The sequence below is a fragment of the Anas acuta genome, chromosome 4 (genome assembly GCF_963932015.1).
Source record: "Anas acuta chromosome 4, bAnaAcu1.1, whole genome shotgun sequence".
In the NCBI taxonomy this organism is placed as follows: Eukaryota; Metazoa; Chordata; class Aves; order Anseriformes; family Anatidae; genus Anas; species Anas acuta.
Genome location: NC_088982.1, coordinates 16,310,182 through 16,325,115, shown reverse-complemented (window position 1 = coordinate 16,325,115; position 14,934 = coordinate 16,310,182). Strand labels below are relative to the sequence as shown.

At 39.2% G+C, this 14,934-nt stretch overlaps 1 protein-coding gene across 4 annotated transcripts in view; it reads left to right on the top strand.

Annotated features, from left to right (window-relative positions):
* FAM184B (family with sequence similarity 184 member B) overlaps nucleotides 1–14,934 on the top strand; it is a 41,856-nt gene that overhangs the window by 4,415 nt on the left and 22,507 nt on the right. For all 4 annotated transcript variants that reach the window (XM_068679999.1, XM_068680000.1, XM_068679997.1 and 1 more), the window contains exon 2: nucleotides 8,648–9,409. In XM_068679999.1, the coding sequence (XP_068536100.1) occupies nucleotides 8,648–9,409 (762 nt within the window). The remainder of the gene's footprint in view (nucleotides 1–8,647; nucleotides 9,410–14,934) is intronic.

Here is a 14,934-nt window from a genome sequence, read left to right as displayed (position 1 = left end):
TCTCCCTCCAAAAAAGTAAGGTGGCTTTTACAATTCACAGCAGAATTAGCAACAGACTCTTGTTTACCATTAGACATCTGGCTTCCCACATTTGAAGTACACTAATGAAAACATGGCAGGATTTTATTGTTCATTGTGCAGTGTAGTTTATTCTTTTAAAACATTAGCTCATGGTACTAAATGAATATGAGACTCACCAGGTTTTGTTTTAAAAACATATTCTAAAAAAGAAATTACAAATTAAAACCTGAAGTTTTTAATGCAAGTAAAAAATGTACAAGACTTGGTAATATTAGTGACTTTGGATGAGAGATGTCTGGGTCTTCTGGTTTTTGACATTAAAATCAGGTTACTTTGCAGATATTTCCCAATGAACTTGGCTTTGAGTTTTCAGAAGATAACTCATGAGATTTAAGAAGTAAAATAATTCATACAGAAAAGTTCTGCTTCCAGATGGGAATGCCCATCCATAGTTGTCATTCACATACACAGGTGACACACTTGTTTGGTGGATAACTTTCTGTAACATTTGAATTAATAGGGACCTCTGCTGATACATTTTCATGATTGTAGCAGAACGCACAACTTTGTGCCAGTGATGTAGTCTCCATCAAACACCGCACCCTTGGTATACTCTTTTGTGCATGCCAATTCCTTGTATTTCCAATATGTTTAGCAATAACATGGAGTTTAAAATATGTGGTGAATTTTACAAGAAGCATTGGGCTCCCTGCTGCCTCAGGCTATGGGTTTCTAATATCCACTGGCTATTACAGGATTTTCATCTGCTTACAGGTTCTCAGGACAGTTCTTTTCACTTGAGATAGGACAAAGAATGCAAGTGAGCTTTTGAAGAAGAGTACTTAGGAGAGTGGATCAGCTCTCAGTGAAAAGGCAGCCTGGACAGAGCTGGCAAGCACTAGGTACAGTACAGATATCCATGATATTCAGGCTTCTTTTCAAACCTCTGCAGTGGGGCTCAGGCAAACCTCATGTTCTAGACTGCACTTCTGGAAACAAGCCTAGTATGAATAACTAGGATGGTGACCTTATCCGGTTGTCAGAGAGCTCCCTAAGTCACAAAACAGTTCTGTTTCCTTCTTAGAGACAAATTCCTGGAGACCAATGGAGGAATATTTTTAATGAGGAGAGATAGTTACTCATTTTCTCTAGGGGTTCATGTGACTCTTTATTGGGAATTTGGGAGCTTTGTTGTAAGGAACACATTTTAAGTTGTAGTATTTCTATTAAATAGATTTTTATTTTAAAAAAAAATCAAGCAGTCTGGTGAGAATTCCGCGTATGTTGTATCCTGTGGGTCTAAACGGAGGAACAGAGTGCCAATGCAGGGAAAAGTTAACTGCTGGTGAAACACAGTAAACCCTTTTTTTTTTTATCTGCAGGGGAAAGAAACGTCAAGTGGGAGCAAGCGTGCTCTTTTTGTACAAGAAGCAGCATAGGCAGATGTTCCTTAATGGCTCTGTGTGGAGCAGCTGAAAATGTTACGTACTCTGGCTGCTTAACACCACCAGTCACCAGAAGGTTTATTGCCCTTCAGCTCAGTCAGCAGAGTAGAAAATATGAATATTATTTAATAAGCTTCAGTGGGAAATGAGTCAGATAAGCAAAACCCACTTTCATTAGTTGTTTAAGGAAGAATGTCTGACTTTTGCACAAAAGTGTATGAGATACACTAGAATATTCTCCAGCCCTGCAGAGAAGGATATGGGGGCTCTAGGTGACCTTTAAGTTCACTTCCCAAAGGATTTTGTGATTCTGTTATTTAGTTCTATTAGTTTCACTCTAGAGGTGGAAATTTCTGGGAAGAATTAGCAAGTCATCTGTATGTGTGTGAGCACATAGATTATTTACACCACTTCAGAGTTTTGCAGGATAGCTGTATATCAGATCATTTAACCTTTCCTATTGTATTTGCCATAAAAAGTAGCTGATAGGTTTAGGATGGAAATATGATCAAGGTCCAATGGTTTACTCTGGAAGCACCCAGCAGCTGAGCAGGTGTAACTGTCTGAGCATTCCTCTTATCTGCCCATGTTCCTAGCTGAAATATCTTGCCTTTCTTAACTAAGTTTAAGTTAAGTCCATTGACGCTATTTACTATGATGTATTAACAGTACTCGGTAACCAGTGCTTGCTGTGCCCAGCTGATGTGCAATTAGTTGTTATGCTACCAGAGCTCTACTGTGTGCTCGAGGCTTTTTGATGTCAGTTCTCTAGAGAGGTATTCAGCATTCTACAGAAATGAAGCAAAATGGAGCAGCATAAAAACTAGGATCACGCTTTTGGAGCTACAATATTTTTCCTTTGGGCAAAGAATATAAAAACTGGTTTCCATGTAGGCAAAGTAAGAAAGAAATAATCATTTTATAAAGCTGCTTACATTTTGTCCTAAAAAGACTAGCAAAGTCAGCTGTCAATATCCCCATGATGTATTTCATGATGCATTTGTTTAAATTATTTTTACCTACAATTTTCTATCAGGATTTCAAAGGTAGCATTATTGTTGCCTGTCAGCTGACAAAAAAGTGCAGACTAAGATTTCTTAGCCTGTCAGCATTATCATTTCCTTACAGAGCTGGAAGGGAACTCCCAGAACATAAAGTCCACGTGCAATGTCATGTAATTCTGTTAACTAGTCAAAAACAGTATTAAAGCCCCTATTTCTATTAGGAGGTAACCAGAATCTTCTTATTTAGATGTCTAGAAACTGTAATTTAAATTAATTCAAGGTATATGAATGGCATCTATGTATTGGAATTACCTTCTTAACAAACAAATTTGTTACCAACTATGTCAAGTTTGCAGAAAATCTGACAGCCTTAGTAATTGACAATTAAAAGCTATTTCATAATGGAAAGTGTATATCAAATTTATCAAATATATCACTATCTTGAGGCCACCATGTAAATAATGTCTTTATAAACAAAATGCATTTTGTTAATACACACATTACAGGCGGTGGGTAATAAAATATCTAGTGGTCTACTAATTGCACAAAGGAAATTTGCAAGGTTATAGTTTATCATGTTCAATCTTTTCTTCATGGATAATGTCCAAAAGTACCCTTTTCAGTGACTTTATTACGTTACCTTTCTTCTAACATTTTCTTTAAACAGTATAGAGGAGTCAGCATTTTACAATGGAAAAGATTATGCCCAAGTCAGAAGTTATTGCCTACTCAGCTTTCCCACTTAAATACTCTAAAGTTGTATATTTAGGCTTTGGAACACTTCAGCATTGCATGTGGAATATGAAGTATTTTTATCTATAAAGCATTGTGTTCTTGTTTTCCCTGAAGTCACGTTGCCTTAGGTAAAAAAGTGTTTGTTTTACTAAAACAACAGTTACACTGAGGTAGAACTACCTCTTCTCCCAAGTCTGCAGAATGGGAGATGTGTGAATTACTCCAGTACCAAGACTGAGTTAATTTATCTTGCCTCCCAGTGGGACACATTAGGTCAGGCTCAGTTGTGCTGGTTCAGACTTGGCATTGTACTTACTGTACGTGCACTTGTCTTCCAAGGGGCTCAGGGGCAGCAGAACATCACATAACCCTATTACTGAGGAAGCACTGCCTTTATTTTGTAAGGGAACTACAAGCTGTCCGTTCTCAGTTTGGCATTTTTTCTTAAGATCATGAACTCAGTAAAATTCATCTGAAGTAATATTGCACCTTTTTAATGGAGTTGTCATTCAGAACTTTGTATGAAGTGGCCCTTAAGCACTTAAACACAGTATTAACTAAAAACTGATCACTAGCAGAGCCGTTTACTATTGTAATTGTCTTTGGAAGTTACAGTATTGGGTTGTGACTCTTCACTGACAGTTGGAGGTTTATATGAGAGCTACCTTTAAAAGTAAATATGAGGTTATAGTTGAATATCTGGCATTTTTCAGGAGGAGGGAACTACTATAATTTGATAACAGGGCTGTTTAGATTTGATAACAGGGCTGGTACTTTTAAATGTTTTTGCTTAATATTATCGTTCTTACTAGCATGCTGATATAGCTTAGTATTTTATAAAAATAATGAAACACCTGAAAACTATAAGACAGGTGCTCTTGGAAATGCTCCTTGCAGTTCTTACCTGCTGATCTTCCAGATGTACAGGGACACAGTGCAGCTCCTGCCCTCTTGCATAGCCAGGACATACAGGCCAACAGGCCACAGCGATGACCACCGGTTCCTGGTCCTTCAGGGGAGTCGTGGTTTGCAACACAAATATGACACTTTGAACTTTAATGCTTAAAAATTAAAGATCAATGTATACATAAAAATTAGCATAAGCATTAATATTTAGGCTAGCTCTTGCGTATTTGCTTAATAAGAATGTCTTATTGAAATGTGAATGTGAGTACTGGCTATTTTTGGTCAAGTATTAAGGTAGAAATTGGGGTATGTGAGTAATAGTGTAGTATTGCAGTGTCTGTCCTTTGGGTCTTGATTCTGTCTTTTATGATACTGCTTTGTGTGGAGGGAGAGAAACTGAAAGAAAAAAAATTTTTAAAAAGCACTGTACTGACAAAGACTTACATGAGGACAATCTGGGGCACATCTGTGGCAGTAGCTCATCTCTTATGGTGTCCAGAGAGTGGGAGGAGTACGGCATGCCTCTTGTGCAAGGTACTCTCCCTACCTCCAGTGATTTCCCTGTGTTTTCCAGAGACCACAGAAGTATCTTCGTACTGAATAGCCCTCATTGGATTTTTTTCAATCAATTTGTCACATCACTTCTTGAATTCTACTTGTAGAATTAAATTCTGCTGTATTTAAAGTAAGGAAATACTTTGGGGAAAAAAAAAAAAGGTATTAAGTGAGAACTTGATGAATTTGATTTACTTCATTGATTTTAAGACTGGGTAGTGTTGCATTATGATAATCTGTACCAGGATTCTTAAAGCTCTTTTGGAAGGCTAAAGTTTCAGTTAAGCATCATAAAAATGCAAAACAACAACAACAAATTAAAAGCAGTAAACATGTATCTGCAATTTTAGACCCCTTAAAGATCTTTAGACATCTGAGAGTTGATTGAACATTTTCACTATATTGAGTGCTAATTTGGCAAATGTATTCTATCACCACTCACTTTAGATCTGCAACAAAAACCAGATAACTAAATTGTCAGTGAAATACATGGAGATAAGGCCTTTTGGTTCCTTCTGTTAACACAGAATTGTGAACTTTACTGAACTTTACTTCTGTATTAAAAAATCACTTACACTACACTCAAGTTACACTACACAGACAGTGTGTAGATATAAACATAGCTCTTTTTTTGGAAGAAGACATCTTCTATTTCTTGCATGTAAACTGTCTGAAAGAGCTGCATAAGGGTGATTGAACTCATCCAAGGCTGTTAAATCCAAAAAGTTATGGGGGTATTCAAGACTTAATGAATTATGTTTGCCAAGAAAGAGATTGCAAAAGGTGAGCAGAAAGCATTCTCTAATCTGACAGTTTAGTCTTAATCTCTGTTTGTCCATATACACGTTTGTATCAAACACATTAGTGGATTTATCAGTAAACAAGCAGCATCATTTTAAATGTTTTCATTGAGGTCTGTGTTTTTTCAATAGTCACAAATTTTACCTGATTTAACTTTACTTAAAAATAATGATTCTGTGGCAGTATTGGAATACAGCTTAACCTGATAAATACACTGAAGCTGAATTTGATTCACTACATAGAGAACAAAGAAATAGAAATAAATTTCATGTAAATGTCATGCTGACTGATTTTCTTATTCTGCTTTATAGTTGCACACAAAATGTAAAATTGTGGTGATTTTGTCATTTAAGTTTTGTTAAATGATGTCAAAGTTAGGTAAAAAATGTATTTGACAGATAAGATGCAAGATGAATCAGAAACTGTAAACTAAAGTTTTACAACATTGGATTGTAGGGAGGCAGATGCTACAAGGATTTGGTTAGAGCTCTCTGTATTTCACATGTGAGTTAATGATCTGGAAGTAAAAATAAGCAACATACTAAAAATCACAGATGATACTAATTTGAGGGGAATCATAAACACCTAAGCAAGATTGGGAAAAAAAAATAAAAAGAGAATATAGATGGAAAACAAAAGGAAATTACAAAAAGTTTGCTTTTCCAAAATCCTGCATCCAAGCAGGTGCACGTAGTATTTGCATGCCCAATATCTGTTTTGGTTTGTAAGCCAACATGAAGTGGGTATACTGACATGAAAACAACTTTTGAAAACAAAGGTATTTCATGTGGAGCTGTGCTTTCACTTCAGAGACAAATAAGTTTCTTTAGCTTCCTCCAAAGGACTGAAGTCATACCTGGAAATCTAAAAAGTCATAATGCTCTGGTGGCATATACTGTGTAATAGCGTTTTCACCAAGCTGCCATATAATTTGGTTGCTGTAGCATCAGTACAATGTCTCCCAATGCAGATACAGCTTTGTAGAACTGTAAGGAGCTGGTAGCCATTGGTATTAAGCTACTTACTCAACGAGTGATGTTTTTTGCATTTGAAGGCAATTCTGTCTGTGTTGCCTAACCAATCATTTTTAGAAATGTTTTTGATGAGCTTTTGATCAACACAACTGTCGAGAGGTTTATACCACATTAGTCAGCATCATGTACACTCTACAAGGTACAGGTGCTGAAATCATTTTTCAGTATTTTTCCTTCCAGCAGAATGCACATAAACTGCCTAGATTCATCTCACTTAACTCGAGTCTCTTCAATGAGGCATCTGGGATAGGAATAGAGTAGCTATATTCAGTAGGGAGTGAAAGGCATGTGTGAGGGGCTTAAATTTCAGAAAGTATAGAGCAGCAACTCTCTGAAAATTAAATCTTTTAAGAAGGTTAAGATACTGAGGAATCAGTTTCAGCAGTCAAGCTTGAAGATTAAATTTAAAGGCATTCATTTTCAAGTCAGAATTCTTCATTGTGGTTCTAGCCACTATTGAATAGATGTGTAGGAATGATTGACAGAGCAGGGAGTTCAGTGTCTCCCAGTCTTTTAGATAACTCACCTAAGATGTTGGTGATAACCATTAATGTAGAAGGTCTCCAATTTGTTTGAACAGTCAGTGGAATTTGAGGAAGCGTGAGGATGAAGTCAGACCTCAGAGGAACCCAATTTCCACTGTCAGACTGAACACAACATAATACGAGACAGGCAGTGCCGATTTACGAGATAAATTCATCACTGAGGGAGAAGTCTGAGTCACAAAGGTCAGATGTTCTAATGCTCATCTCTGTTTTGCTGATTAAACAAAATAAAAATATGATTGCTAATATCTGACCTAATTAATTGAAGAGTTGCCCAAACTTATTACAGATCATTCCAAAGCCATGGGCAAAATTAACATTTTCCTTGTAGTTTTTGTGTCTATCTCTGGAAGAGTTAAAAAAAGGTTCAGAGAATTATTTTAGTTACCACTTATGGGGAGGAGGAATCTGCTTCGTATCCTGCACCTATTTATGTTTCAAAGGAAAAATGATCAAAAATAGCAGAGGAGATTTAACATCTAATCTAAGGCCAACCAGTATGCATATCTAAATGTAGACAATGACTTTGTGTCTGTTTGTCTTCTGGAATATGATGCTGTTACTCTCTTCTGTCACATATTTATCCAGATACGTATTCAGACCATGTTTTGCATTTGTGACTCTTTAAGGCTTCTATATTTATTCCATTACTGCCAGGGAGGAAGTTGACTTCACGTAAAATGTATTTATGTGTTTGCTTTCATTTATGGATGACTGAAATTCAATATGTTATTGAATATACAGAGAGGTCCAAAAAGAATGGTTAGACATAGCCAAGCAAATTCAATAACTGTAGAGAAGTCTTCAGGGTTTATACGACACAGACTCCAAACTTTTGTCACTTATTGTCATATAGTCTTAAACACATAAGTAAAATTGGTCGTAACTAATTCTTTAATTAGACTAGAATTCTGGCCCTGTAATCTTCAATCCTTCCTTAGGGAAAGTCTCAACTGAGAGACCACTAGGCATAATCATAGAATCACAGGATGTGTGAGGTTGGAAGGGACCTCATGAGGTTATCTTGTCCAACCTCTCTGCTCAAGCAGGGCCACCTGCCTGTATCTGTTAAAATGTGATTTTTGAGATTTATTGCTGTTACTGAGGTAAGATAAAAGACATTACCTGAGAACTTCTGAGATTCAAAACTAAAGGTGCTTGCAGCTGAGTAATAGCTATCTTGAAATGCTAATCAAGTTAATATGTCAGTCATATGGCTTCTGGAGTGCATCTTCAGTGGTGTTTTAGTTCAAGTCAGGAACGCAGAATTTAATCTTCTTACAGAATTTCTGTTTCAGTCCCTGTATTAGAGGTCAAACCTGATGTATGAGGTGACAACTTGCTAAGAACAAAAAAGTAAATCTCAAAAAAAAATCTGGAAAAAATATTTCTCACAGTATTGTCTTCTTTCTCTGTGAGGATTTTCAGTTTATAATTATCCTTTCTGTTGCTAGTGGAGAAAAAATAAAAAAAAAATAAAAAAAAGACAACAAAATATTTAACTGTAGTGATTGTTGTCTTGCTAAATATAGCAACTGAATGCATAACACTACTGTTTACCAGATACTTTAATCTCCTATATTCTTTTCCTTCATCTACAGGTGATATATGCCTTGAACACTAAGAATGATGAGCACGAGGCTAGTATACAGGCTCTGAGAGATGCTCATGAAGAAGAAATTCAACACATTCTTGCTGAGACAAGGGAAACAATTCTCCAGTATAAAAGCAAAGCTGAAGAAGAACAATTGCTGAGAAAACATATTCAAGCCCTTGAAATTGCAGTGGAACAACATAAGAGACTAAAGGAAGAAGCCTTGGCAGAGTTAACATTGTGCAAGCAGCAGGTGGAAGAGAGGGAACTGAGGACAGAAGTACAACAGGCACAGATGGTCCTTTCCACAGACACAGTAGATACTAATGCAGACTTTGAAAACAAACTTTTACATTTAAATCAGGAGTCTGAAGGACTGATAAATGAATGCAAAGCATCGAGGAGACAAAACTTAGATAGAAAAGAAATTTTAGATGAAAAATACAATGTGAAAGGACAAGCTGTAGTAAATGAGATGGAAAACCTGAAGAGTGAGAACCAGAGAGCAATTAAAGAATGTACTCAGAAAACAAGCCAGCTGCAAGCCTCCTGCAAGAGAGAAAAAGAGACTTTGAAAAAGTCTATGCAGCAATCCACAGCAGAAACAAAGAACTGTCAGCAAAGAGAAATGGAGCAAAGGAATTGCTCGGAGGCTAAGGAAGGTTTTTTGCTGCAGCAAGTAAAGAAGCTGGAGGCAGACCTAGAGGAGAAAAGCCAGAAGATAAATGAGAGGAAGAAGCATTCCCAGAAGCTGAAAGAGAGAATACAGGTAGAAAATAGTCTATTTTTAAAATTTGGGCAAAGAGAGTTCTTTTAAATATCATTTTGAGTCAAAAGCAATATTAGAGGCTTGGAAGAGAAATTTGAGGGTTTTGGTGCTGAGAGTTTTAAAGAAAGAGTTGAGATGATTAGTAACTGATTAGGAGGAGTCTTTGAACACTAGACTTCATACTCCCTGAGGGAGAAGTGAGGTAAAATTTGTCTGTTGACTGAACAGAGCTGTTAACTTTCCTGCCCAGAAATGTGGAGAGCAGCAAACAGGCACCAACAGTTAGCAATGAGTACTTACACAGCACATTCTCCGTTTGTATTGTGGCTGTCAGCAGCTCCGTGTGAACTAAGAGAACCATGAACTAAGAGACCATGTATATGAACTTAATTAATATGAACTAAGAGACCATGCAGTGAGCTGGCAGGTTAGGAATGAAGTGCTTTGTATTGTATGACTCTTGAAAGAATGCCTCATACCAAGTGACATTTGACAAAATGTCATTTACATCTGTGAAGTTTCATGTAGTAAGTTTCACAGTTACTTCTCACTTCTCACCTTGCTTGTCTACTCAGGTTGATGTACATGTATCTCTCATACATTAGCAGCACAGCCCTGCAGCCCCTTTCTGCTTCATTGCCCCTTGTGCCAGACGCAGTTGCAGAGATTGGCTGCATTTGGTACATAAGGTCAGGGTATGGGAGAGACACTGATGAACTGCAGTGAAGCCAAAGCACCCAGACAGCCTTTGTGCTCAACAGTTCTACTTCCTTCTAATAGTATTGGCCTTTCCCATCACAGAAACTTACCTACCAAACCTGACCCCAGAACTGTGACAGCAATCTAACTCAGAATCGTAGGATCATAGAATGGCCTGGGTTGAAAAGGACATTAAAGATCATTTAGTTTCAACCCCCCTGCTCTGGGCAGCATTGCCAACCAGTACAGCAGGCTGCCCAGAGCCCCATCCAGCCTGGCCTTGAATGCCTCCAGAGATGGGACATCCACAACGTCTCTGGGCAACCTGTTTCAGTCCCTCACTCTCAGTGAAAAACTTCCTCCTAATATCTAACCTAAACCTCCCCTGTCTTCGTTTAAAACCATTCCCCTTGTCTTATCACTACCAACACATATAAATAGGCATTCCCCCTCCTGTTTATATGCTCCCTTCAAGTACTGGAAAGATACAATGAGGTCTCCCTGGAACCTTCTCTTCTCCAAGCTAAACAAGCACAGTTCCCTCAACCTTTCTTTGTAGGTGATAGGAGGAACAAGTAAGATCCTGATTTCTTGTGGTTTCTTTAAATAATATTCAGAATTGGAGAAGGGATGCACGAAAGTTTATCCACATGATTTACTGTTCTCTTTTATTGTGCCAAAAAGGCACTGTTTTAGGAATAATATGTTTAAAACCCAACAAGAACTGGGTATAAGAAAGTGGTGTCTTTAGCAATTTAATTTCTAAATTCAGTATCAGCTGGATGAAACTGAAATCTTTTCTGATAGACATCTGCTCAACTCTTGTACAGTTTAGATCTGTTAAGTCTATGCATATTAGCATATTGCCTTGAATCTTTACAGAGAGTTTGGTACTAGGTTAAATCTGGAAGGTGAACTGTTAAATACAGTGTTATTTTCTATTTCTCTCTAGTTTAAATAGAAAGGAGAAACTTCTGCTTTTTCAATTGGCTATTTATGTTGCCACAGTTAAACATTACATTTTTTTCAGAATCCTATGGACAGTGGCAGATTCGGAAACAGAAGCATTTCTTTAATCAGTAATACCTCTGATCATCAGTAAATACTAACCAAAAAAAAAGCTGTCAAAATGCATGAAAGATAAAAGGACTGATGTTTAAGCAAAGCGATTTTTCTGTTTTCTCCTTAGTGTATGTCAAGTGGTTTGAGACTTTTAGATGAAAGGCATCATGTTAGCTCATGTTTATTATTATTACTGTGGAAGAAAGAATATAAAGGATGACAAGTCATTAAGACTGATCTATTCAATCTAGTTTTGGAATAATTTTGGCATATTACAGAAGTAAAAGAAACACACCTTTAAGTTCTCATCTACAGTGTCAAATACAAGTAGGTTTGATCCATGAGGTTCTACTCAAATACCCTTCGTATAGGAGCAAATGGAAATTTAGTCTGGGTAAGTATTGCATTATTGTGTTAGACATTTGGAATTTGAGGGTAGAACCTCCAGAAATGTAATAATAGTTATGTTCCAATTTTTACCTTTAGTTATGGACAGACAATTCTCAGGAGAGTCTGTAGGAGATGATTTTTCTTTTTTTAGGCATCTGTGTTATGAATTGTGTAACAAACTATTATACTTAGAATCATAGAATCATAGAATATCCTGAGTTGGAAGGGACCCTTAAGGATCATCAAGTCCAACTCTTGACACCGCACCGGTCTACCCAAGTTCAGACCATGTAACTAAGTGCACAGTCCAATCTCTTCTTAAATTCAGTCAGGCTCGGTGCAGTGACCACTTCCCTGGGGAGCCTGTTCCAGTGTGCAACCACTCTCTCTGTGAAGAACCCCCTCCTGATGTCAAGCCTAAACTTCCCCTGCCTCAGCTTAACCCCGTTCCCGCGGGTCCTGTCGCTGGTGTTAATGGAGAAAAGGTCTCCTGCCTCTCGACACCCCCTTACGAGGAAGTTGTAGACTGCGATGAGGTCTCCCCTCAGCCTCCTTTTCTCCAGGCTGAACAGGCCCAGTGCCCTCAGCCGTTCCTCGTACGTCTTCCCCTCCAGGCCTTTCACCATCTTCGTAGCCCTCCTCTGGACACTCTCCAACAGTTTCATGTCCTTTTTATACTGTGGTGCCCAGAACTGCACACAGTACTCAAGGTGAGGGCGCACCAGCGCAGAGTAGAGCAGGACAATCACCTCCCTCGACCTACTAGCGATGCCGTGCTTGATGCACCCCAGGACACGGTTGGCCCTCCTGGCTGCCAGGGCACACTGCTGGCTCATATTCAACTTGCTGTCTACCACGACCCCCAGATCCCTCTCTTCTAGGCTGCTCTCCAGCGTCTCATCGCCCAGTATGTATGTGCAGCCAGGGTTTCCCCGTCCCAGGTGCAGGACCTGGCACTTGCTCTTATTGAACTTCATGCGGTTGGCGATCGCCCAGCTCTCCAACCTATCCAGATTCCTCTGCAAGGCCTTTCCACCCTCATTCGAGTCCACAACTCCTCCAAGTTTGGTGTCATCAGCAAACTTGCTCAAAATACTTTCCATTCCTACATCCAGATCGTTTATAAAAATATTGAAAAGTACCTGCCCTAAAATGGAGCCTTGAGGGACCCCACTGGTGACCGCCCGCCAGCCTGATGCAGCCCCATTCACCATAACCCTTTGGGCCCTGCCCGTTAGCCAATTGCTCACCCATCGTATGATGTTTTTATTTAGCTGTATGCTGGACATTTTGTCCAGTAGGATCCTATGGGAAACCGTGTCAAAAGCCTTGCTGAAGTTCAAAAAAATCACATCAGCTGGTTTCCCTTGGTCCACCATACGGGTGATTTTATCATAAAAGGAAATCAGGTTAGTTAGGCAGGACCTACCCTTCACAAACCCATGCTGGCTGGGACCAATGACTGCTTTGTCCCCCAGGTGCGCCTCAATAAGTTCGAGAACCATCTTCTCCATGATTTTACCAGGCACTGACGTGAGACTGACAGGCCTGTAATTGCTAGGGTCTTCTTTCTGACCCTTCTTGAAAATCGGCACAACATTTGCCAGCTTCCAGTCTACCGGGACCTCTCCAGACTCCCAGGATCGTTGAAAAATAATTGAGAGAGGTTCCGCGATGACGTCCGCCAGCTCCTTCAGCACCCGGGGATGAATCCCATCCGGACCCATGGACTTGTAGGGATCCAGGTGGAGTAGCAAATCCCGCACACGTTCAGGGTCGGTTGGGAGTTTGTCATCCCCACCGTCCCGGTCCTCCAGCTCAGGGCACCCTGGGTCCCGAAGCCCATCATCGGCATTGAAGACAGAGGCAAAGAAGGCGTTAAGCGTCTCTGCTTTGCCTATGTCATTGTCTGTGAGGAGACCTTCCCTATCAAGGAGCGGCCCTATGTATTCTTTAGTTCTCCTTTTTCCATTCACATATCTAAAAAAACCCTTTTTATTTTCTCTCACAGACACAGCCAGCTTCAACTCTAGGTGTGCTTTAGCCACACGAATTTTCTTCCTACAAACACGAACAGCATCCCTGTATTCTTTCCATGTCACCTGGCCCTCCTTCCAGTAGCGAAACACTCTCTGTTTCCGCCTAATCTCCATCAGAATGTTCCTGGTCAGCCATGCCGGCCTCCTGCCGCGCCTGCCTGACTTGTGATATTTAGGAATTGCCTGATCTTGTGCTTCTAGGAGGCATCGCTTAAAGAATGACCAGCACTGGTGGACATCAAGGCCTTCAAGAGCAGCTTCCCAGGGGACCTTGCTGACTAGTTCCCCGAGCAGCCTGAAGTCCGCCTTCCCCATATCTAGGGATGAGGTTTTAGTGGCACTTTTCCTTCTGTCACCGTAAATTTTGAACTCAACCACTTCATGGTCACTATGACCGAGGCGGCCACTTCAGCAACTGGAAAAAATATTAACTATATTTTAACACAAGTTGTCAGAAAATTAAAGGAAGTATGTCCTGATTCAAATTTAGGATAATTTCAGGCATCTTTTAAATGGTAAGTCTTGATGAGTGTTTACCTTACAATGATGGTTACTGCATCTGACGGAATGGCCCCACATTGCAAATATTCTGGCAACAGAGTAACTTTAAGGGTATGGAAGAGCAAAAGGTTATTTTAAACATTCCCTCTAGGTGAAAGATTCATGCCACGGTACTGCACCAAGACAGAAAATGATGATTTATTCCAGATAACAAAAAAAGAACATATGTAATAAGCTTAGAAGCACAATGCATATTTTAGAATCTGGAAGTGTAGCTTTAGGGAACACAGCAAGAAATTCTGGGATCAAAAAGTGTGTTGAAAAGCATGAAGGAAAATCTAAGTGTAGTCAGAGAGAAATACGTTTCAGGAGAAGGAAATCTTGCAAAAAGCAGGTAAGGTGCTCATTAATGTCATTCTGAATTATTTCCCTTGTTAGTAGTCACTCACGTTCCACCAGTTACTTATGCTATTTGAAATGTAAATGTTGCTACCACAGAAGATAGAGAAGCTGTATTGAATTCCCAGAGCAAAGCTTTTAATGAAGCAGACAAACCAAAGCATCAAAAATGCAACTGCAGCAAATGACTTCTGCCAAACAAAACCAAATGAGAGGCTCTGAAGGTGTGCAAGTGCTTAAACAGGTGCTTTGCTCTTAAACATTCCAAAGCATGCCAAAAAGTACTGAAATCAATGTAATTGTTCTTTCAACATTCATGGCCTTTAGATTATTCTGTAGAAGTCAGTCCTGTAAGATTCCTAGAGCTCTGCCCTCATCCAGTGGAACACTGGCTTGTGTTCATAACTTCAAGTACATCAGATGCTCAATGACAGC